We start from the raw sequence: 23,602 nt of genomic DNA, 5'->3' as shown, positions 1-23,602 counted from the left end.
GGGTTATGATTGATCTGACTACACCATTCGAGGGTTAATTAACCCAAGAAAGAAATGTCTTTTACTAAACTGAGGTTACTTTAATATTAAACCTAAAGACATAAACCGAGGTAGATAATCTTTTGGAAGTTTTCCAAAACATCCAACTTTGCTTTAAAACTTAAATCGTTTTCTTCGGTACAAGTGAATCTCTTTCAAAGCCGAATCATTCAGCTCGATCAGTTCAAGAGAGTAAAAAACCACGTGCTTCTTGTCGCGTTCTTCAGATTCCTCTCTAAGAAACCGTGACCTCGAGGTTCTAAAGCGATTTTCAATCGTTCGAATCAGTGTGGAACGTATCTGTGTGTGTGTGTGTGTGTTGTGTGTAAAGGGGGTTGTATCAAGAAATCGAAATCCCGCACGCAAAATTGACAACACTATCGATCTTGTTAAAGTTTCCAAATCTCATGAACGATAGTGGCTTATGGTGGTGATATCGTGAATAGACGAGGAGAAATTTACAAGCCTTACCACCACCATTGCCAGTCTCTGAGTTGTCTGGCGCTTGGATCTCCATTTTGTGCTGTAGCTTCGTTGTTGTAGTTGCAGTAGTAGTAGGCGTTCCTGCACAATAAACACCACATATCGCGTCCATCAAGTAGTAAGCATAGATATTTTTTACGAACTGGGTAGTAATGTTAGAAACGGAGGCAGCCAAACGCGCTATTAGTTTTCACTGGATCGCAGCATTTTACATTTTGTAACCTTTATCCGGCACAAATTAATAATGAGCCACTATGAATATACTCATGTGATATTGAAATGGTACTGATTATCGTGGTTTAGAAACACCTATTCTTGAATAGAGTAACTTAATTTCTATAAATTTAATTTCCACTGGTCAAATCTTCGACTAGTTGATTCTTAATAATTGGATACTTAAGGATTCCAACTGTTAAGTTGATCATCCGGATAAAGGTTCACTATATTTGATGATTTTAATAAGTAATTGGAACATGAAAAGTACATAACAGAGAAACCTTAACGTTTTACATTCGGGTCGTACATCACAGCTAGGGAACAGAAATGATCTCTGATAATTTATACGATATTGAATTTATTTATATTTTGTAAATCATTGAAAATATGATTCAATTTCATGCATGTAAATGCACGATAAATTCAGCCATAAAGGTATCGAAGTGTAAATATATATCTGATTTTGTTCATTGAAATTGATTTCGTTGGAGTTTCGAGTTTATTTTACAACTCGATATATCTGGTTAAATATTTTTTAAAATTCTTTCCAAATTGATTATTATTGGGATAAATGTACCAAAGGTTTCAGTGTATAAAAATATCTTGGCAATTTGTACTCCATAAAATTGAAGTTTCAACATTTTTCATAATTATACATAGATTTTCGTGAAATAGTAAATTTGTAACATAGTTTCTACTGCAAAGAGTCTGTCTGTTTTTAACTACAAATTATGGCTGATTTATACTCTTAAATTTAGAGTGAATTTGTGTTATTGTTAAAATGGAGGTGAAGAGAATGAAGTGAAGAAAGTGTGAAGGATGAAAGAAACAAAAAAAAAGTTTCATATCTCTGTCGTGGCCTCGTTGAGAGATTTTATGTACAAATGGAAAGGATTCCTCTGGTGTGTACACTTTACTTTATGAATTGCATTGCGAAATGAACATTAAAAAACTTGGATCGTTAGTCACAAACGTAATAAAGGACTAACTAATAAATCAAACAAAATCGATAAATAAAAATACAGTTTATAAACAAATTTAGTATGCGCATGCATTCAAATATTCGTATGATGTTCCATTAACCATCGAAGGACCGACTGAAAATGGAGACCTGATAGGCCGATAACGGGTTATTTGTTATCCTTAGTTGAATTTTTATTATGCACGTGTTAAATTTATTTTTCCAATATAAAACACTATCTACACGTACACGATGTACATAAAATATTATTAAACCGGTCAATAACGACTGTTTTCGCTTTCGTCGCGTAACATAAAAGGTCGCGTAGATCAAAAGTGACCCAGTATTAAATGGGCGAAGGTTCACATAAAGCTCCACAAGAACGATTCTAATCTCCTGATCATTATTCTAACCGCAACATCGAGCGACCAAGCAGCCTTGGAATCTTCCTTAATTAGACGTTATAATTTATTATACACGTCTGCCATTATCGTCACAAGCAACGTCTTGTGTCCCTAAGATGACATTCCAACAACGACATTTAGGGCTCAAAGGGCAAGGTCCTAAGAGGATACCACACGTCAAAGGATCAAACAGTAGGACTGGCGTGTAGATCGCGTTTATTCACAGACGGTCAGGTATTTTGCGGTGAAACTTGTAGCCATGTCCTTCCTCTTGCCTGATTATCATCTTGCCCGGAGAAGGGTTTCAAGCCTCATTCGGTTGCAACAACTTACGGTGAGACGAAGGAAAAGGGCTAAATTACACAGGTTAAATTGCTTGTGCTTCCAACCAGCACGCCTTGCCTATTATCGTCCAATTTTCTCTACGCGAACTAAATTTTCCAAGTTCCTGAAGATCTGAAAAACCGGTGCAAAGGCGTTGGAGGAAAGAGAAGGATAGAAAAGGGAGCACACCGTGGTGTCTTGGCTGAAACATGAGCCACGGTGTGACGCTTTTACAGGGGATTCTTCGTTAGCCGTTCGTTCCACGTGTTTGCCAATTTGCGCCAGTCTATTCGACGGGTCCGCGCGTGACAAGCATCGCGATTCGCTTCGCTAACTTTCACGGGGCTCGCTTATTATTGATACGTACTACTGCGAGACTGAGGATTCAGTGGAGCAAGTGTACGTAAACTCCAATCGACTGGCAATTAACCTTACGCGTTCTCTAACACGTCGAATGCCTTAGGGGGTTATCGGTGATACAAATTGTTTTTTTTTTTTAATAGCGTTAATATTATACTAATAATGTAAGGCAGCAAATTGAAAGGTTAAAATTTAAATTGTACAAATTAACTACCCTTATTTTTAATAATTAGAGTTTGAAATGGGTTCCAATATTGAATTTTTCAATGTAAGATCGCTTGAATCACATTAACTTCATCGCTTTTCTTTGTGAAGGAGATGAAGACCTTCGAAATGGCTTCGAGATTCAAAATTAAAACCCATCGAAGTTTCAATTTTTATGAAATGACCTTCTTATTTAGTTTCTTAAAAAGGGAACAGGTAATCGCTATACTCTTACGCGATTCTGGATTGAAGTTAGGAAATTACAGAAGTTGGATTTTTATCATTTTCACGAACTTTAAATTTCTGATAAAGATACTACGGATTTTCTGTTACGATATGATAGTTTTCGTAGTTTTTTTTATCGAGGGAAAATTTACGCGACTGTAACTTCTATCATGAGAGTTTTATTAATTTAAAACTATTGTCCCGGTGTAGATAATAGATAGACAGACTTTATAGTATTTTGTAAAATACTGTTACACAATTTTTCTGTCATTTAACAAATTTGTCGTTGAGAATGCTGCACTTGTACGTGTCATTATTTCTTGTTTCGTTTTATCACCGCTCTATGCGAAAAACTAATCCGGTCAGGACCGAGTGCCGGAAGTCCGTTACGTAGCGTCGCAATATTACCTCGTGGAAGCGGAAACGCGGAAGAGCGCTACGGTTTAGCGCGCGTAAAGATAGACTCGTGAAAAAAAAAAGAAAAATACGTGAATTGCTGTGGCGCGCTGGTAGGGGATGATTTATTCGGTGACCGGAAGAAAGAAATCGTTTTCCTAGAATATCGTGCGACAGATTTTACACGAATTACACAGGGATGAATTTACAAACGGTTGATAACGTTTACTTTTTTTAAACATATATAACACATTTACGAAACATGTATAGTGCACAGAGGAGATAGAATTACATGTATACTGGCATTCAGAAATTTGGAGCACGTTGTGGTTTCAAATACATGTCCTCCATTAAGTAAATATTTGTTTCACTCAAAATATTATTATTCTATAATTAAAATTACTTAATTGATTTTAGCTGTTATATTGTTGATTTAAATCTATAATTTCTGATATTAGGCTATGGAATTAAATTGCACAACATAATATTTTCTCACAAAATATCTGTGATATAATTTAATTTTAGTCTTCAAGCATATTCACGATCAGTATAATTACAATATTTCTAATAAAATCATAGCATACTTAAATGCTAACTAGCAGTTCTCTACGTTTATCCTTTTCTTTTATTTTATACCACGACAAAGATCGAACATAGAATGTTTTCAATCGACGGACAACGGAGAAAAATAGAGGACCACAGAGAGATAGAAACAAAGATAAATAGGATAGATTAAAAGTACGTTATACTAACCGGGATAGTAGACGGTTTGCTGGGATACATTGTAGTTTGCCTTTGGTATACCGAGCAAGCATTTGACAATCGCTGCTTCCGGTAAATCTTCGTCCAGTAAGGCCATTCGTGATAAGATATCGTAGAGTCCATCGTCACGCAGCGTAACGCTGGGCTTCGGTGTCTGCTTTTCCGGTACACCCCTGCAATAGAAGCGACGTTTGCAAAATTATCATGGTCACGTTAAAGCCAAAATATCATGCAATATGTCGACTGAGCATGTTAATATTATTTCACCGACGTACGTTATGTTGTTGCTGTTCTACGCTTTGCGCGTTTCTCTTCGAATTGCTTTTAAAAGCATGTTTTCACGTGACGGTAAATCGCAACTTTTATTGCCATCACACGAAATTTCATGTCGCTTTCGTGTGACATTGAAAATCATAGCTTTTAGTGTCACAACACCATGACACTTTTAAGCTACCTTTTCACTTGGTATTATAGGACGAATTTTATTGTCGCGACGAGAAATGTTATTTTTGTCATTGTCTCGATTTCAATAAGTAATAATTTTCGAAGATGACGACCAAATAGTAGACAATTAATCAAATTAATGGTTTTTATAACTGGAGTTTTAAATATTTCTGTACGAAGGGTGACATAATGAACGATTAAAATGATAAAGATATTTATTTAGCAGAGTTTAAGCTTCGCTTTGTCACTGTTCCCGCTTTGTACGTTTCGAGTTTATTGTTACAGATAACACGAGACTGTCTCACAGTTTCCATTGTTATCGTTGAGAGGTTTGTGAAGTTACAATAAGACTTTTACTTCTGTTTTCATTTGAACCCTTTTATCAGTCATATTTCCTCTATACATCTCGATTACTGTAATACATCCGAGTAAAAGAGTTTTTATTGTTACAACAGCTACAAGAAATATTATTTCTCTCGACATTTAACCGAAAGCATAAAAGCTTTCACGGTTATTACGTGTAGTTCGTATTGCTGGTACTTTCGACCACTTCTCTATTTTTTCTCCCTTTTTTTTTTATTTATCGTAACATCGTGTCACGTTAAAAATATTATGGATGCTGACAGCTGAATAACGCTTCAAAACGCATAAGCATTCTGAAAACATAATGAGCTTTTTCCATTTTCCTCTGTTATTTGTCGTGCTTGGAACGTACTATGCTTCTGCTGACATATTTCTTTACTCTTCATAATTAAATGAAAAAATTATTACTTACTGATTTCTCGGAATATACAGATTAATACAGTAGTAGATTAATACAAATTGAAGTGGCGAGAGAAACACACAGGGCACGATAAAAGCGATACACTATGTGTAGTCTATAGACCGTTTAATTTATTAAATGGAAGCAAAAATCTGTTTTTATCAAGATCTTGAAGTATCAGAAAATTGGGTAGTTCACTGTAGTGCATGCTTGAGGGGTTGGTAAGCTTTCTAGAGTACTTACACGATGAATATATCCAGAGTTGGTTGTGGATATAGCCCTTCTGCCATACACGTTATCTCCACTCCATCCTTATCATCTATGGTCTTCTTTCTGTACAAAAGATCGAATTTGTCTCCCGTTGCTGGAATAAAAGAGAAGTTTCGTTTAATTCAAGTAATGCAATCCCTAATAATTAGATAAGGTTCATTGTTTATGAAATCATGAGAAGATCTTTCACAGTTTTTATTATAAGACCAGATTGCTATTTTTGATTATCTCAAAAAGCTGAAGGATATAATGTGGGTTATTCTAACAAAGTGGAGTTCTAAACGGTTTAAAATTTATAAAATGAAAATAATATAAAAATTAAATTAAAATTGCAGGCTCTCTCCATGGTCCGTCTTTCGAGGGTTAATTGTTCGGGTAGCAAGGGAAATAATATATTGAGAAAATCGTGGAAGAAAATCAAGCAGGAGTAAAGAGAACGAAACTAAGGGCGCACACAAATGCAACTGTCAATACTTTTTACGTTACTTTTCTTGCAGGAAAGTCTGTGACATGTACGTTCCATTAGCTCTAAATCGAATCCTTCGCTCGCACCTGTTCGTTTTTTCCACATCTCGCGTTTACGGTCAATTCTAATTTAAACTGAACATTGTTTCAAGGAATTCTAGCTATGTATGGTGAAAGTCGGAATAAGGTGATAGCGAAACACTAGGTGGTGTCTTTAATTTGGCAATTTTAGAAAACAAGAGTACAGGAAAATTAATTTTCTCCTACTTATTATAGCTTTGAAAATAAATAGCTACTGGTTTCTTTAAACATCGTATAACTTTAATTAAAAATACTTAAGCCATTGTAAGAGAGCAATGTTTTCTTAGACTTGACAAAGATGCGGCTTGACTTCATGTTGAAATGAAACTTCGAGGGAGGAAAGAAACACGGAATTGCTTCGCGACTTGTACCATTCTAATGAAACAAGTTGAAACATTTTAACCGAACTGTTCTGCACCGTACGGACAGGAAAGCATTAAAATTCTCGAAAGTTTCATTCATAGAAATTAAACGCATGTTTTGCACCACTTTTATGTGCTTGGACATTTGGTTAACTCTTCTGATACCCACTTAAGAAAATTTTATTTTACTTATTCAATTTCGACAAAATTTTTTTCAATTTTCTGCAACAATAAACAGAAAATGTGTAGCCTTTTCAATCTGATCTATTGTGTACTGCAAAAATTGCTCTGCATTGAATAAATATCCTACTATTTCAGTTCTGATTCAAAAAGCTTTCTCTGTGCTCTCGACTCGTAATTGTATTCTTTGTTACCTTCATTAACCTCCTTTTCAGTCTCTGAACCTTGTTCTTCCTAATTTAAAATATCCATCACAATGACAATACATAATCACAATGAACTAGTTTCAGTAGGTACTCTCGTTCTCAGTTGATGTCAAGGTTGAAATTTCTTTTATTAGCGATGCTTAACTTCTAGGAAACCCTTTGGAACCTTGACTAGTAAGTAATTCGATTTGTTTACGACACTTCTTCTAATGATATTCTTCTTTTTTTAATAACGCGTCAGAAGATAAATCAAACAATCGCTAACCCAGTTAAATATCTTCTTTTGAATGAAAAGGGGTTAAAGTAAGCTCTGTGTCTGTGTCACAAAGCCTTCCTTGCATCATTTTTAACATCTGCTGAATCCCGTGTAACTTTTGAGATAAGAAAAAGAATTTCGCAATTTGAAATAGTTTCACCTCAGCGGGTAGTTTGAAACGTCAGAATTCTCAAGACAAGTAGGGGTCTACTGTTGGAAGGTGAACTTTTCAGAGAACTGCCGCGATGGGCGTAACTTTTCCACTGGAGCATCGAAGAGCTGAACACGTAAAACCAAACAACCGGTTGGATAGGGTCGATGAATTTAACCGGCAGTGAGTCAATAGCGTTGGAATCAAACGGCGTCGAGCGATGTTTAACTTTTTCCAGTTAGAATTTTAAATTATCCACCTACAGACTGCAAGTCGCGGTGCACAGAATTTTTCCCCTTCCCTGCCGTCAGTTACTCGCCTGTTTATCGGCAAACTAATCTGTTCCCAAGACACGATGTCCCAACTTCATCGCAGCAAATATTTACCATCTCTTGGGGAAACGTTTTGCTTTCTTGTTTGTCACCTTTGCCAACCAATGAAATATCTCTCTTTAGGTATCGGTAATTATGTGGTTACCTATTTTGTCGCGTGAGAATGCTTAGCAAATATGATACACGAAACTAGTATTGTTCTTGTGTTGTATGCATTATTTATGCGTCACGAGTTGATTGAAAGATGGATAAAGTAATTTGCTGAATAATTTTCAGCATAGTATAGAATCGATTAAATATTGTCAATTCATAATTGAATTTTAATTAAATAACAAACAGAATAATAAAATGTAATATGCCAAAATTTGTTGTATAATATTTGCGTCAATCAACGAAATGTAATTAATTTACTTCATAATTACTTGCTACGAAAGTCCTTTAAGCAAACATCCAATTTATATCGTGAATAAATTCTTCTCAATTGTACATAAACTAATTACAACGAGAAGCATTTTCTGATTATTACAAAGAACGATTCGATATTAATTAACGCGTCGCGAATTATGAATGAAACTCAAGCGGACGGAAAAATAGAAGGTTGGTTTCGATTCGATCAAGTCGGCGCCTTTGTTTCGTGTCGCGTTGCAATTTCAAGAATTATTTCACGCAACATCACTCTACCTCATTGGACGTCACTTCAAACTACCCGGGACATGTAAAAGTATTACATGACTTGATAAATATTGCATACTTATCGAGACTTATAAAACACGCGATGTACAGGGGATTCTACTCTAAGTTTCAAATTAAGTGGATTTTTCGACCCTAACCTGAAGGGTTCGTTTCACCTCTTTGACGTAGACAATTGTATAATAATTAGACATGATTAATTCAGTGATATTAATCCTTTCGTTATGGCAAATATTACTATAACATAATTTACATAATAATAGTTTTCAAAAATTATACTTTCGTATCTGTAGATCCATTCTTGGATGTCGATGATAGATGCCCGTGTTAGAAATGAAAGGGTTAATTATCCAGAACTTAGTTCGATATGAATCAGCAGAAAAGATCGATGGTGATTTACCGTCATGCAACGGGATACTTACAATAAACAACCATAGAAGCACTCGCAGATTGTTCGGCCGCGAAAGTGGATATGACGCACGTGTATTCGCCTGTAAGGTCGATGCCGGGCTTATTCAATTTCATGGCTCGGTACTCGGTGTACGGATCGTCGCTGGCTTTGTACTTCAGATCGACGTACTTCCGCGTGATGTCCCCGGCCAAGGGGTCCCTGCCATATATCCATTGGTAAGCCACTTCGTTGGCGTTGAAGAACCATTTCACGACTAATCCCTTGCTCGACGTGTTCTCGAGATCGTAGTCACAGTCCAGGATCACGTAATTGGTGTCGCCAGCCTTCACAGTCCCCGGGACGTTCACGCTTTTTATCACGAGCTGCCAGCATTCTGAAAAACCATAAAAAGAGCAGCGTTGAAAAAAAAAACTGTCGGTGATCGATTCACGGGGAGGCGAACGTTTCTTCTTTCCTTTCTTCGTTTCCATATCGAGGGAAAATTTGTGGAACATCGGTGAACCACCGTGGTAGGAAAAACGAGGGCGAGGACTGTGATATCCCTTTTTGCGACAGACGATCGACAACGAGGATAGGAACACAGTTTTGCTTTGATATATGGATAGTATACTTGCATACATGTCGTTTAAAGATTAATCGTATTCGGAAAAGTATGTTACCGCCGATTGTTTACTGGAATTTCAAAAGCATCTTTTCTAATTCACTGCAATTTTTAATCATTATGCGCTGGTCGCTTGATAGCATCGCTTTTAGAGAAGTTTGTTGCATTAACCAATAGCTGCACACGATTTCCTGGAAGCATCATCGTACACTGATGCATCTCTCGTAACGTTCTTCGACTGCATAGACAGTTTCCGCCAGATCGGAATCGCGATACCGTCCTCAATTATGATAAATTGCATACAATTATGTTGGACTCTGGCACGCTTCGCGGCGAGTTAGAGTTCGTATCTGGCTGATAAAAGGGTAGACGAAGGAAGGTAGACATGAGAATGAACGATTTGCATGCTACCCACTTAATCAACACTCACACCTTATGAACGATCCTTTACCACCATCTAAGGGACAGGGTCTCTTCGAACTGGCTTATCGCGATACGAAAAATGGTCGAATGTCATGCTCGCCAATATTTGCAACGATAATCTCAGACTCGCATCACCCTTTGAAACAAAGCGTTTGGATGTTTAAGAACGACCACCACCGCCTGCTGGTTCAACTTTTGAGAAATTACCCATCAGGCTAACTTGGCCGGGCGAACTTTCAAAGGAAGAGACGTCGGAAAACTGTAATTTCGCGTGAAAGCTGGTGATTTTTATAAGAAATATAGAAGTATTGTGTCTTCTTCATCCTTTTTCGTGTTAGGGGTGGTTTAGTCGTTGTCTTGCTATAGCAGATTTAGGTGCTTACTATTTTAATATGTGATTGAAAAAAGGAAAAACATTAGTTTTAAAAGTACTAACACGTTTTCTAAATTTTTCTTATTGTATACATAATAACCATGGAGAGGGTCTCAATTTTTTTAGAAGGATTTAGGGCAAAGTGAAACAGTTTGAATGTAGTTGAAATTTATACAATATGTGTGACCATATGTTAAGCTGTGGCTTGGAAATTTCACTAATTTTATTATTGCCTAGTTTACTACTGACGAGCCGCAATCACGTTCCGTTCTAATCATTCAACTTTGAGAAACAACCCGTTTTCTACTTATGTATTCGCAGTTTGTAGATGTTCAAGACCCCGTGAAACACGGCGAATGTAATTGCGATGTTCCTCTAATCATAGAGTTCTGTGTTCTCTCCACTGCTCTCTGGTTCGCTCTCTTGCTATGATATTAGATGTAATTCTGAACAGAAACTATAATATGTTTGCACTATTTCTAATTCGAATACACAATTCTAGATGTTTGGCATTTTGTTTTGAAATTCTTTGAAAATGGCTTATTTCGGGTTTGTATTTTCCATTTCATTGATTCGATTGCTTGCGTCTTCGGGGAAGACAATCCCAGTAATTTACGTCTAAATCAGTGATACTGATAGACGAAACTTATCTCCTTCGATTATCCGTGAAATTTATAATAGAAATCTTGACGGTGCATCCCGCATCTCCGTTCCTGATTGAAACATACAAAGACCCGACGCAATTTTCCGGAACATCGAGAAACAGGATTTTGGAGTAGTGGCTTGTTTGCTCGTTCCCCCCCCGACCAACCCGAGAATTTATAAACGTATCTGCATACGCAATTTTCACGCTCAACCTCCTGGAAACGGGATTAAATTTAAGATAATGGTATGCTGAATATACATGAATTCTTTCTCTGGATGCAATATTAAATCAACTAAAACGATATTCTGATATTGATTCGACCCGGTCGGTTTTTATCGTTTCCTTCTGTCATCCTAAGGCGATTTTCCGTTGATTAAAAAATATTATTCAATGTTAATCATTAGAAATATTAATGTCGTTCTTCGAACGATTATTATGCCATGAATTGTATAAAATTTCGAATAGAACCTATATCTAAGCTAGGTTCTTATATAAATAAATAAATTTCAAGAATCTTCTTTTTATCTGAAAATTTTATCAATAACTGCAATGTATTTTCAATTTTTTCATCCGTATAGAGGAACTAAGAGGGAGTGCAAATTTAATATACTCGGCTGTTATTTTCGCCGTATGTTTATTTTGGCTTGATAGAATATTGTAGTTTTCAAGCAAGTTCTCTCGTGCAAAAGGGAAAAAATCGAGATTGGAAAAACGTAGGCTTAACTGACGGTTCAGTTTTCGATACTGATCTGACTTGCAGAGATCTGAGTAGTATTAAATCCGTTCGGCTATACGTATGTTTAATTCATAACTGTAGTTATCGATCAGTAGATATTTAGAAACAGCATACATTTGCAGACAGAGAGCATAGGTTAACAGTAGCTGCATCTTTCAGTTAGGAATACTCTGTGCATGTTTCTTAAACTTGAACATCGTTTATATCTGCTCATTGAAATTACATATATCGTAGTTATTAGTCTATTCTCTTTGTATTCTGTTCCTATAATATATACCTGGTACAGCTTTGAAAGCTACGATACGTTTTAACCCTTTGAAGTTTGACATTTTAAATGAACAGGTAAAAGTATCAAATTAAAAATTTCAGAATAATTTGAAAAGTGATAATTACATGATATAGTTTCCATAAACTTTCACACGTAATTTTCTCAGTAATGTTTTTTCACAGTATGAAAAGGAAATGCCAAATTGCAAGGATCATTGGTTCCATGAAAAGATGCAGCTACTAAAGTATTAAGTGCATCTAATAGATCAGAAAAACACCGGTAACAGGTTGAAGTACGCGGCACTTAAGTCAGAGCTTATTAGTCCACGGAGGATCCGGTAATTTTCTTAAGTGTCTTAGCCCTTCCGGTATCGTTTATCGGGTATCGTATTTTACATGCGCTGACGGAACCAAGGCGTACGTCCGGATACGCTACAATTAACATGATTACTTCACGCGGTGGCGGTGGTGGTGGTGTCTAGGGTAGTGTAGCCGCAGTGTTCATTCCGTGTTTGCTCATCGTTGCCGCTGTGTACTTATCTCGATATGTCCACATTGCGACGAAGGAGCCCGGAGAATAGTTTATCTGCAATTAGGGGTTGCGGTGAGAATATTCTCCGGGAAACAGCACCATGACTGTTAATCCCTTAAGTCCTGGCTCGAACTCGGGATTGCTATCGGAAACGGGGCTGGAATATCCGACGGAAGAAGAAAGTTACGACGAAAAGACGCAATATGACGAAGGTTTTCTTGATTCGTGCCGGTCGATCGAATCCCCTTTACGGACATTGGCTCGAATTTAAATAACGTATAGTTCGGCCAACATCGAATAAGCTAGGAACAGTCGAATCCTTGCTGGAAAATTCTTGAAATAAATAGTCCTGGGAAATGATAAGAAGCGAAATGGATTTTTGGCGGAAGCAACTTTTACGGAGCTCCGGCAATATGGAAAATGTACGGGAAATTGTTTTCCGGTTATGTCCCAAGAAGATGTTAAATAATGGTTTTGTGGATTCTTAATATGACAATTTTCAATCGGGTTTAATTCAATATAAATTTTAGTAGATATATTGATGATTTTAACACGATTAGAATATTAATTTTAAAACTGACGTACCTTTTCCATTTCAGAAATTTATGTAAGCTTTTCCACGGAGCACTCTGTACGTGCTCGAAAACGAAGCTTCTTAAAATCCATCTTGCTCAAGAATATCTGCTAGGTGGAAAATAAAATCTTGGCTACGTGCCTCGGGCTAAAGACACAATGTTTGCAGTTTTCTTGCTTGCGATTAGAAATTTTCACGCGATAAAAGTTTGCCCTGTTTATTGACCCAAGGCACGACGAATTCAATTGAAGCATTTTGGTCTTAAAAATCTAAATCTGCTTCGATTGTCACCAGCTTTCAAACAAGATTCTTGAAATTTCTTTGATGAATATAGATCAGTTGAAAGAATAAGGAAGAAAAATTGATCATTAGTATAATTTTCACTTTGTCCTTCACGAAGGAGGAGCGTAGTTCGTAGTCTGCATTAATTAAGGTCGCTAGTCACATGCAGGTCTCACAACTAGTTTCTGAAGTCGCTTCATTCCGCATTCATTCCTCTCTGCATTCAATTAAATAATTCTTCTGTAAAACCCGCCACCAGCTGCACTAACGAACTAGTATTCTTAGAAACCTGTCACGCATTTAATAGGTTCAACAGCGACAGAATCTGAACTAAGAAAATTCATGACCCCTTTGTGTTCGCTTTGAGAAAATTTTCAATGGCTCATTTCTGTATTGACACGACGATGAATTTTTATTTGACCCGTTTTAAATGAATGTTACAAGTAAGTTCCTTACAATCATTGTATCCTTCAATTAGGATTTTAATAAATTTCAATAGCAGCTTTCAACTTGCTTCGGTTCCTCTTTTTCTATCGATAGGAATAATATTTTAAGACTGTTCAATGTTAATTGTAGCGTTTAATTGATTGAATTAATTTTTGTATCAAAACGCTTATGATAACGCGTTCGTCAGTTAGGTCATCTCACGATGACGTTCCTGCTATAAGCACTAAATTCAAGAGACAACAATTCAACCCTTATTCCAAAAGTTTGTTCATGTCAAACTCCTTTTCCCGGAGTTTCCATGTGTCTGCTTAGCGTGTCAGCTTGCCATCTCGCCTGCTGGTCCAGTTTATTTTTCTGCTTTCCCTAGATACTTCCACGAATAAACGCGGCTTGAATCTAGAACGAGTACGAACACCAGCAGTGGCTATCTATGATGCTGATCTTTTCCCGTCTAAAGGGTCGTATATGACTTGTCAGTAATTCAACTACCCAGTTCCATAGAACATTACCAGGCCAGATTAGGAGAAAAGCAGGAACTAAGGGTTCACCACGGTGAACACATTTACATGGCATGTGCGAACCGTATTATTCCCGCAGACACGCTAATGTGCATTCCCCTGTATATTCAAGAAAGAGAACTAGAAGAGAGGGATATGAGTTCCGTGCTTAGAACTGTGATTATATGGTTATCAACCCCAACGTCTTCATCTACCAGTGGTTCTCCACCCACTGGTATTATAATGCACTTTGATAGGGTGTAATAAAGTTGAGCCATTTTCTGCTGGCTCGTTCCTTTCGTTCCACCAGGAATTTTCTGAATACAACAATCTTTGTATCGTGTATTAGATGTTTCTTATGTTGTTGGCGATTGTACGTTCTTCCCTAATGACGAATCGTGGATTGTAAGGATATTTTTTCAGTTCGTAAGTTTCCAGACATTTTTTGTATAACAGTCACAGAAATGTGATGTGGTTAAACACCTGGTGGGTGTAGTTTATAACCCACTCAGGTTAGTTCGCTCAGCCCTAAATCAAAACTCCTCACTTGGGTCTTCCGTACCCGATTGAATGATGACCATGAAATGGCAATTTATCTTTGCTCCTTGATTTATTTATTTTATTTAAGATCGGCCGGTATAAACGGAAGCTTCGGAACGACAGAGTAGATTTGTAACTCCACAAGGCCCAACTACACAATAACCAGTACTAGAAATGTAGCGTGGTCGTTAACCTAATCGATTTATAAAAGACACGTGTTTCATTCATATTAGATGGATTCGAAGGAACGAATTACCTCGGCAAATTTTGTTTAACGTTCATTTTTTCTAAACGATTCAACGGTCTTTCATTTGTGTTGTGAAAGTACAAAACTCAACTTTACTGACACTAATGAATATTCATAGAATGAATTTTTATGCTTTTCTTGGTGATAAGATCGAGTTTCATGCTTGCATAAATGTTTAATAAAACCTGTTTTATCGTAAGTCAAAAGCAAACTTTCTATGAAAAATGGATTTCTGAATAAAGATTTTCTTGCTGAGATTTTTTTACGCGCTTTTGTTGTTACTTAAATAACGATGAAAGCTCCTCCCTACAGGTATAGTTTAAGAGAATTCATTTTCCTAATATTTTTCCAATATTTTTATCGAAAAAGAAAAAAGGATACTTTTTAATCTACACGATGCTTTTACTTGCAAAAATTTGATTCAACCTATTTCATACTGTATTTAGTATTTAGCAACACTGTTGTTCAGAATAAATTTTAATTTTTAATCCCTTAATTGCTGTGCTCTGAAAAAACCATCAGCATTTTATTGTGCTATGTTTTCAAAAATACAAATTTCATAGATTGAAATAATTTTCAATATTTAATAATTCGATTGATTGCTACGTGAAATATTGCAATATTTCTAATACTACATCAATTTCGTAAAATAGTAAATGTGCTTTTAGACAAATTGTCCAATATCTCTACCGAACTTCAATTAAGCAATTGTTCAGAACTATTCGATACAATTTTTATCTATGAATAAACACAGAAATCTTCAATTATTTTGCACATAGAATATAGGAGAACTATGCTATTAGAATACAGCAGCAATCTACATCAATGCATTTTTAATCGCGCAGTTGAAAGCCCGTTGCATCGAATCGTTCGACACTACAGCATCGTTTAACGAAATAAAACAATACCAAAATTGTTTTCAGCAAATCGCATTTCAAACAGTCCGGCATATCCAGAGCCGCCTCTAGCATAGCGTGAATAGGGCACTTTTGCCTCGGGCCCTGCGTTTGAATACTTTCAAAATACTGTGAAATTAATTAAATTTTACATCAAATTTGAAACTATAAATAAAAAATAAAAATTTTAAAATTTCTATTAACCCTGACTTTTGCCCTGGACCTCGCAATCTCTAGAGACAGTTTTGACCGTAACAACAACTCGTTCTGTAGAGTCTGTAATTTATATTCCGTGTTTGGCGTAGAATTATTCCGGAGTCGAGGTTGTTTCGTTAAAAAAAAAAATCTGTTTTCCAGTAAAGAATTTCTCGACCGTTTTGGGGTTTCCTCGGTCGTCTACTGTCACTTTCCTAGTTTGCGATTCGAAAACTCGTTTCCATGCCGCGGGACTCGCTCAGTTCTTTATTATACTTTAAAGTCACGAAACGAACGGGTTAACGGCAGAAGAACCGAGGGGACGTGCAATTTTTATTCGTGTTGTATCGTTTATGGTTGTTTCGGGCGAGGGTCGCATTGTCGTTTCCGCTTTTGATGAGCAGAGTGTAAGCCGTAAAAAATTCGTAACAGTTGTGGTACACATTCCACGAGTGCATCATCTGTTTCGCTGTTATCATTTTCTCAGCCTTCTGGTTTCGCCTCTGCTCTCAGCACAACACCGCTGTGTTCCATTTTCTTCATTTAGTTTTCTCTCCTACTATCGCTGCATAAATTGCAATCTAGTCTCTATTCACCCGACGTTACACACCGTCATAACTTTTTCCCCTTGTTTTCACTCTCTCAAACCACCGATTTCATTCGCGTTGTTAGATACGAGTATAATCCACATTGAAGATTGTTTCGCCAGTCGAAAAACAGTTGCATCACGAAATAAGGATAAAAGGATTTTACATGGTCTGATTTGCACGGAGATTTCTCAAACATTTGCGATTTTATTTTTCATACCCTTAAGGAGCGTGGTACAATTAATTACACGATAGACACCGCAACAAAGGGGTTAAGGACAAGGCAAGAGCAGTAGCCGGCAAAGTTCATAGGATTAACATAGGATAGCAACGTGAGCATCATGACCTCAAAACTGAGATGGACCGTTTCAAATTTGATCCTCGGCAAAGCGAAAGCAAGAGGTGCGCATAATCTCGAGGACAGTGGGGTGGCGTTGTTGACGCGATAGGGTGTCGTTTGCACTCGCCAGGATCGCTTCCTTTTCGTTTACCCACCGCAAGTACCAGAGGATCCAAGCGTAATCTGGATCCAAGGGAATTGCGTCTTTAGGGAAGCCGAGGATTCGAGCCACTTTAAGTCTGACTCGAAACACGGATTTCTTCCCGCTCGTCGAAAAGCGTTTCTGACTTGGCTGAAAGCATTTATTGTTCTTCCTCTTGGCAAGATCGAAAGAGGAGAAACGCAATTCCGGCGCTGAATCAATAAGCACCATCTTTGCCATAGTTCCCTCTTCCGTCTCGCTTATCGATCGTTTCCATCCTTTGCTTTTGCTATTTATGCTCATATTGCTTTTATGTGATCAAACATAGTTTCTCCGTGGTGTGAAACAGCTCATATTAAAGTATACCGGCGGTGATTCAGACCTCTTGAATACTGATTTGAAATTCAAGAAGGCATTACAGCGACAGGAAAACTGTTCAGTTTAAATGTGTCGGACCACATGGGGTCTGCTTTGATGGAAATTAGAGTTCAAATTCAAAATAAATACTATTTTAAACGTGGATGATTTCTTTCCATTTTCAAACGAATTTGTCTGTATCGATGGGTGGGCTTTAAAGTGAGAACCTAAAATGTTAAGTAATATAATTGGCAAATACCGTGATTAATTTTGTGTATTAATATCAGCACGATTCAACATATAATATAGTTTTGTAATTAGAACACGTAGACTCTTCGAAAGAGGTCACAATACCAACTAGTTTCATTTGCATGGCGAATTTTGTCAAGCTGGTAAACCAGGTTTGGACCCTCGTCGTTCGTATCGATGGAAAGCAAAATTTGTTGATCGTACGTTGGTCAGGCCATAAAGAGATCATCGACCAACGTAAATGCAACGCGTTGTACACGCATTAGTTTAACGACGACCTGTTTCGATAATGCATCGTCGAATTATCGCTAATAAAACTGCACGTTGAATCGAAATGGAAGTGGATTTCATCGATTAGTTCGTCCATTTATCATCGAGAGAAGCGTTTGATGAAACTGCATTGGAAACGATGCAATTTTTCAACCGTGGAACGATGTTTCAAAATATTCACAGATTGCATTAGTAAATTATACGAACGCGTTGTCGTTAAAAAAAGGGGGGGCAAATAGCTTTTTAGCATTTTCAATTACATTTATAATTAATCGTATATAAGTACCCTTATTTTATAATTGGTACTTGTGTTTTTCATTTTTCTGAATATACCGATATCAGATATAGAGATAAAACTCTTTATAAATTGTTTAGATTTTTCTTCTCTCCAATGGTTTTCATTACCGAGAAAAAGTTTCACCTGCAATTTACGATCACCTCGTACAGTTTGTGGTTTTTAAAAGGGAATCCAACTTACTATTTCACTTTTTTTTTTCCTCTTCCGTGAAACGTACATCGTGAAACTTTTCCCGTGTTCTCAAGCTTGTACCTCCATTCTACTATTCTCTTCGCCTTTCAGGGCTAGCATTCCTTTTCTACTTTCATTTCTCTTGCCTTCTTTCTGGCTTTTCGTTTTGTTTTCTCGCGTTCGTACCTTTGCCAGATTTTTGACCCCTCGAGACTTTTCCAAATCACTTTGCGGCTCTTCTTCACCTTGTCTGAAACATTTAATGTTTCTTTGGCGGTCATCGACTTTGTCAATCAGCCGGGTTTTTTATGGTGTCACTGGATTCTGGACGAATAAAAAGTTTCACATCATTCATGCTTTCTCGCGGACATCTGCTTCGTAAACACCATAATTTCTACCCTGCATGCGTGTAAATCTCGATAAATCACTACGATAAACTGTTAACGGCGACAGCACTTAATTCTACGCTCCGTTTACATGCAAATTCAGCCGTTTAGAATCACCCTAACTGCCAGTCAATGACAGATTGAAAGTGTTAAATCATTTCATCAGAAATGTTAATAAATCTTGGGAACAGTGTATACATAAATTCCTGTGAAATCTCTGCTACGTTCAAAAGACTTTGACGAAGGAATCAAAGAATTGTTGCAGGATATAAAATACTGATAGAATTACAAATATATATTGGCATAAATATAAATAATACTGTCATTAATATTTAGAAGTACTGATATAAATGATGAAAAATAAGAAGTTAAAAATAAAATGATGCCAATTCTCAAGTCGATACAAGTCGAAGACGATACAGACAACGTTCCATTTTTACATGTTAGTAAGAATGATGAGAAATGATATCAATATCCATTGGATACCCATAAAATATCTTCTACTGATCAAGGTGCAGGATACTGCAAATGAAAGAAAATCCAACTGTGATATACTTGTTCTCGAAGAAGAATCGATAAGAAAAACTCTGAAGCCGCAAGAACCAAGAACCGAAGATAAAAGGAAGCGTAACACGTTTGCACTTCAATTACCCGTCAATCTCGGTAAAAGCTGATCTCAACTTATCGTTACTTCTCGTTTGAACCCGCCATTCTGATCAGCAAGGCAGAATCATCGGACATCGTATTTGCTTCAGAATTTGCAATTATTCATTGGAATAAGTTTCCATCCCTTATTGGAAAACTTATTAATGATAATACTTCGTAGAAGGGAAAACGCTGAAATGGATTGGAAAGGTACACGAGATGACCATTTGCAAGCGGAAAATGTCAGCAGAAAAAAAATGAAGAATTCTTGGGATATTTCAATCGTATTCAAGAGATTTAGATCAAATACTTAAACCGTGGAGAAAAATATCTAAAATATAAATGGAATTTTATTTTCCGGCAACAGTAAACGTATGAAACACAAACATAACTCGGTGAAATGCGTAAAAACCACAAAACGTATGCAATCTCTTCACGCAACAAAATTTACTAGGCAGTCTTTTGTAAAGTTTTTGAAGCAGTTAAAACTTTTATGTGGCTTGTCGTCGTAAACATTTGCAAATGTATGTATACATACAATTCTATTCAACGAAATGTCTGATGAAATCAATTCGAACTTTCTTTTCCTCCCCTGTCTCATATGATAAATGGTAAACAGTATTTTTTTATTGTTTCAAGGGTTACTTTAAAGCGTTCGTTAGCTTTACGTCTTCTTTATGTTCCAATTTATGAGTTGCATAATAGAAAAAAAACGAGCGACACATTTATCCCTGAAATACGCGCATAAACCGTGGAACTTTATTATCCAATAAACTTGTTCCCTGTTTGAATCATACTGTTTTTTCTCCTTCTCGTTTAAATCATCATTCTAAGAATTTCCGAATGTTTATTGGCATTATCGATGTTAAATTGTCACGCTGGATCTATATTATGGAATATTTCGTTGTTATTTATCGTGGCTGAATGGATCCATCATTCTTGCGGAATTGTAGAGTTTCAATTTTTCTAGTCGTAAAGAGAAAATTTCTGAAACTTAATATTATCTTGGTATCGTAAAATGTTATCAGCCCCTGAAGATCTGACTGTGACATCTTATGACGCTTGTCAGATAAATAATTAGGGTTCGTTCCAAGAAATTACTCTTATCGCGAGTTTTACGCATTTAACTCTCGTTCTACTGCGATGTAATAAAGGAAACTTCGTGATTATCGTTTGTACACGAACGTATACCTTCCGTGTTATAAATACTATGAATGTTTATGCAAATCTAAGCTTCTGGAAAAGGATATTAAAAAAGAAATAGAATATCGTTGGAAGAAGTGTTTTTTAATCTACTTTTAATTTTACATTAAAATTAGATGCAAACCTAACTTAAAAACCTCACTCTAAATTAAAGCAACACTGGACGCTTGAGATTTTTAATAAGATAAAGGGCCTGGCCCATGCTAAATAAATAGCCTAATAACCCTAGTTAGTATCCCTAGGTCTCCAAATATTTGAAAACAATTTATTTTTCAAATAGTCTTATTTATTATTATTTTATTTGAAGAACAATTTGTCCTTTCCATCTGTTATTTTTATTTCAAATAAAAGGTACCCAGCCGTGAGTAAAATTTTACACGTACCATGTTCGAATTCCCGTTTGAAATGGTCGAATAAACTTCGTTGCACACAAAAATAGCCTAGCGATCGTATCCATCGTGTCTGCCGTGTCGCAGGCGTGCAAACATAAAACCTTATAACACGTTGTTACAAGCTCGAAGCATCTCTCTAATTCACGAAATAACTTCTTTTCGTGCGCAATCTAACCGCGACACCATTGAAAGCACGAAATTCCTGATCCCCGGGATAAGCGAACGCGGCGACTTTTCCGTGTTTCTTGCACACAGGGATAAATTCTAAAGAGCACGAAAGTAATGTCGGAGTTAAAAGGGTGCCTGTTGTCGTCGGTCGATATTCACGAGGGACCAGCCGCCACGAGAAATAAACCATAACTCGTGTAACGTCCCATAAGTTATCGTCCGTGTCGTAATTACTTCGTGCACTTTGATGTGACATCGATATGTTGGAAAAATGTACGACCGTCAGTTCTTGGAAACTTTTTTTTATCAATACGAGCTCTTGTACTATTCGCTGTTCGAAAGCAACCCTTAACCCTTTCGTTGCTTTTGTCGTGTACAAAGGCATGAAATAACTGACCAGTTAATGCCTGCTACACAATCACATGGCCATACGAAGTATAGTCTGCCTTTTTAAGTGATGCACAGTAGTCGCTCGATAATTTCTTGCCATATAATTTCCTGTTAGAAACGCCGCGTGTTTGTACAAACTATTCATTTATGCACGCTCGTGTATCCATGTCACATAGGACAAATGAACTGCGAAGAATGTACGCCAGATAATTTTCTATTTCTTAAAAGGGTTCGCTTCTAGAAGCGGTAAGGTTTCGAATTATCGAGCGGCGACTGTATTGAACCTTCTTACGGGTGCACGATTGGATTAAATTTTCAAAAGTAGGTGTGTCTTCTTTATCGCGTGCTCGCTCGCGTGGCGTTCCCGTAATTCCAACCGAAAATACGTCAGCAGAAATAGAGCGAGGTTATCTGAGGTGTTGCTTCTGTTACTTGGAAAGTGTATATTTCAATGTTGGTGCACATGGCACACAGAGGCGGCCAGGCGACCATTTGCAAGCTTACCGACTGGTCTGTACGGTTCAGGAATAGCGAAACAAGTATTTATAGCCTGCAGCCGTAGCGAGTGGTCGAGAAGCGGAAAAGGGAGGCATAAGGGTAGGAAGGAGAGACAGAGAAAGGATAAGGAAGCAGCGGTGTAACCGGAAGATTAATTGGAGACAGATCTGACTTCTGAATAAGCATGCACAGCTGTGAGCAACATTTTGCTAAAAGAATGATAAAAAAAGAAATTATGACGGGAGAATTCGGTCGCTTTTGTTTTGTTCCCTGCTTAAACGAATCTGCCATCGTTGTTTACCCACGAGAAGTCTCGATCCTAATGGCTGGAAACACGGCGAAAGAAGGGAAGGGTAACATTCGGAGGAGAAACTTAATTAACCGTGGGTTATGTTAAGTGTCCATTGGAATCGAGTTTTTATTTTGTTTCGTTTCAACCGCGAAATGAAACGAGCAAGTACATTTTTTTTTTCTTTCGTAGGCTTTCGGTATTCGTTTAGCTAACAATTCCCTGTCGATTAGGAAGATCCCATTGGGAGGCGAAAGGGAAATCAGCTCTGTTTACGGTGGAGTTTTAACCCATTATGCGATCGCAAGTAATACCGATAACCTTAGGGCTCGAATGGTTTCGCTTAAGGGGCATTTTATTTAAAGAAGTCGCTTAATTCCTTCTCGTTTAATCATGAAAGAAAGGAAGGTCTCTGTGAAATCTTGGAAGATATAACCTTGAGATGAGCTCTTCCCCTTTATTGTCTAATTTTCTTAATCAAAGTAACGTCCTTCCGAGTTATTCTTTTGTATCTTTACACATCTAGTTAGGCAAGACATTCTGTACAACAAATGCAATTTACAATAATTTTTTGCGTTAAAAAGTTAATTTTATTCGAAATAAAAAAGTAGGTGTTATCAGTTACAGTAGTGAAACAACGATCTTGTGAAATGCTTGCTAGGAAAGGTTACAAAAAGCAGATTCTACCTATCAAACGTAAGATAAGAAGCGAATCGTAATTAGAATTTCTAAACAGCGTACAGTAGAATTGTCAACGAACTAACACGCTTCGAAAGCAACGATAACCGAAATAGACCGTGTACGTATGTATAGGTGCGATCTGTATACGTTCCAGGCAAGTTCTCTGGCAGAACCAAACGAAAATAGAGCGAAGCTAAGGTGGAGGAGAACGGAGGTGCAGGAGTTTGCCTAAACTTGGATCTCTGTTAATTTATATTAATGCGAGCACACGACAGTGTCTTGCATTAGCGTCTC

General features: G+C 37.0%; 1 protein-coding gene across 2 annotated transcripts in view; it reads right to left on the bottom strand.

Moving 5' to 3' along the window:
- The window catches only part of LOC114880945, a 170,735-nt gene that overhangs the window by 6,670 nt on the left and 140,463 nt on the right, over positions 1–23,602 (bottom strand). Inside the window, exons 2-5 of one of the 2 annotated variants that reach the window (XM_046287798.1) lie at positions 8,997–9,359; positions 5,825–5,945; positions 4,366–4,547; positions 511–603 (exon numbers count right to left, since the gene is read on the bottom strand). In XM_046287798.1, coding sequence (XP_046143754.1) covers positions 511–603; positions 4,366–4,547; positions 5,825–5,945; positions 8,997–9,359 — 759 coding nt within the window. The remainder of the gene's footprint in view (positions 1–510; positions 604–4,365; positions 4,548–5,824; positions 5,946–8,996; positions 9,360–23,602) is intronic. The other variant, XM_046287799.1, reaches the window with a different exon arrangement.

Source organism: Osmia bicornis, chromosome 11 (assembly GCF_907164935.1).
Source record: "Osmia bicornis bicornis chromosome 11, iOsmBic2.1, whole genome shotgun sequence".
In the NCBI taxonomy this organism is placed as follows: domain Eukaryota; kingdom Metazoa; phylum Arthropoda; class Insecta; order Hymenoptera; family Megachilidae; genus Osmia; species Osmia bicornis.
Note: the sequence above shows the minus strand (reverse complement) of the source record. Positions and strands in the feature narration are given on the sequence as shown.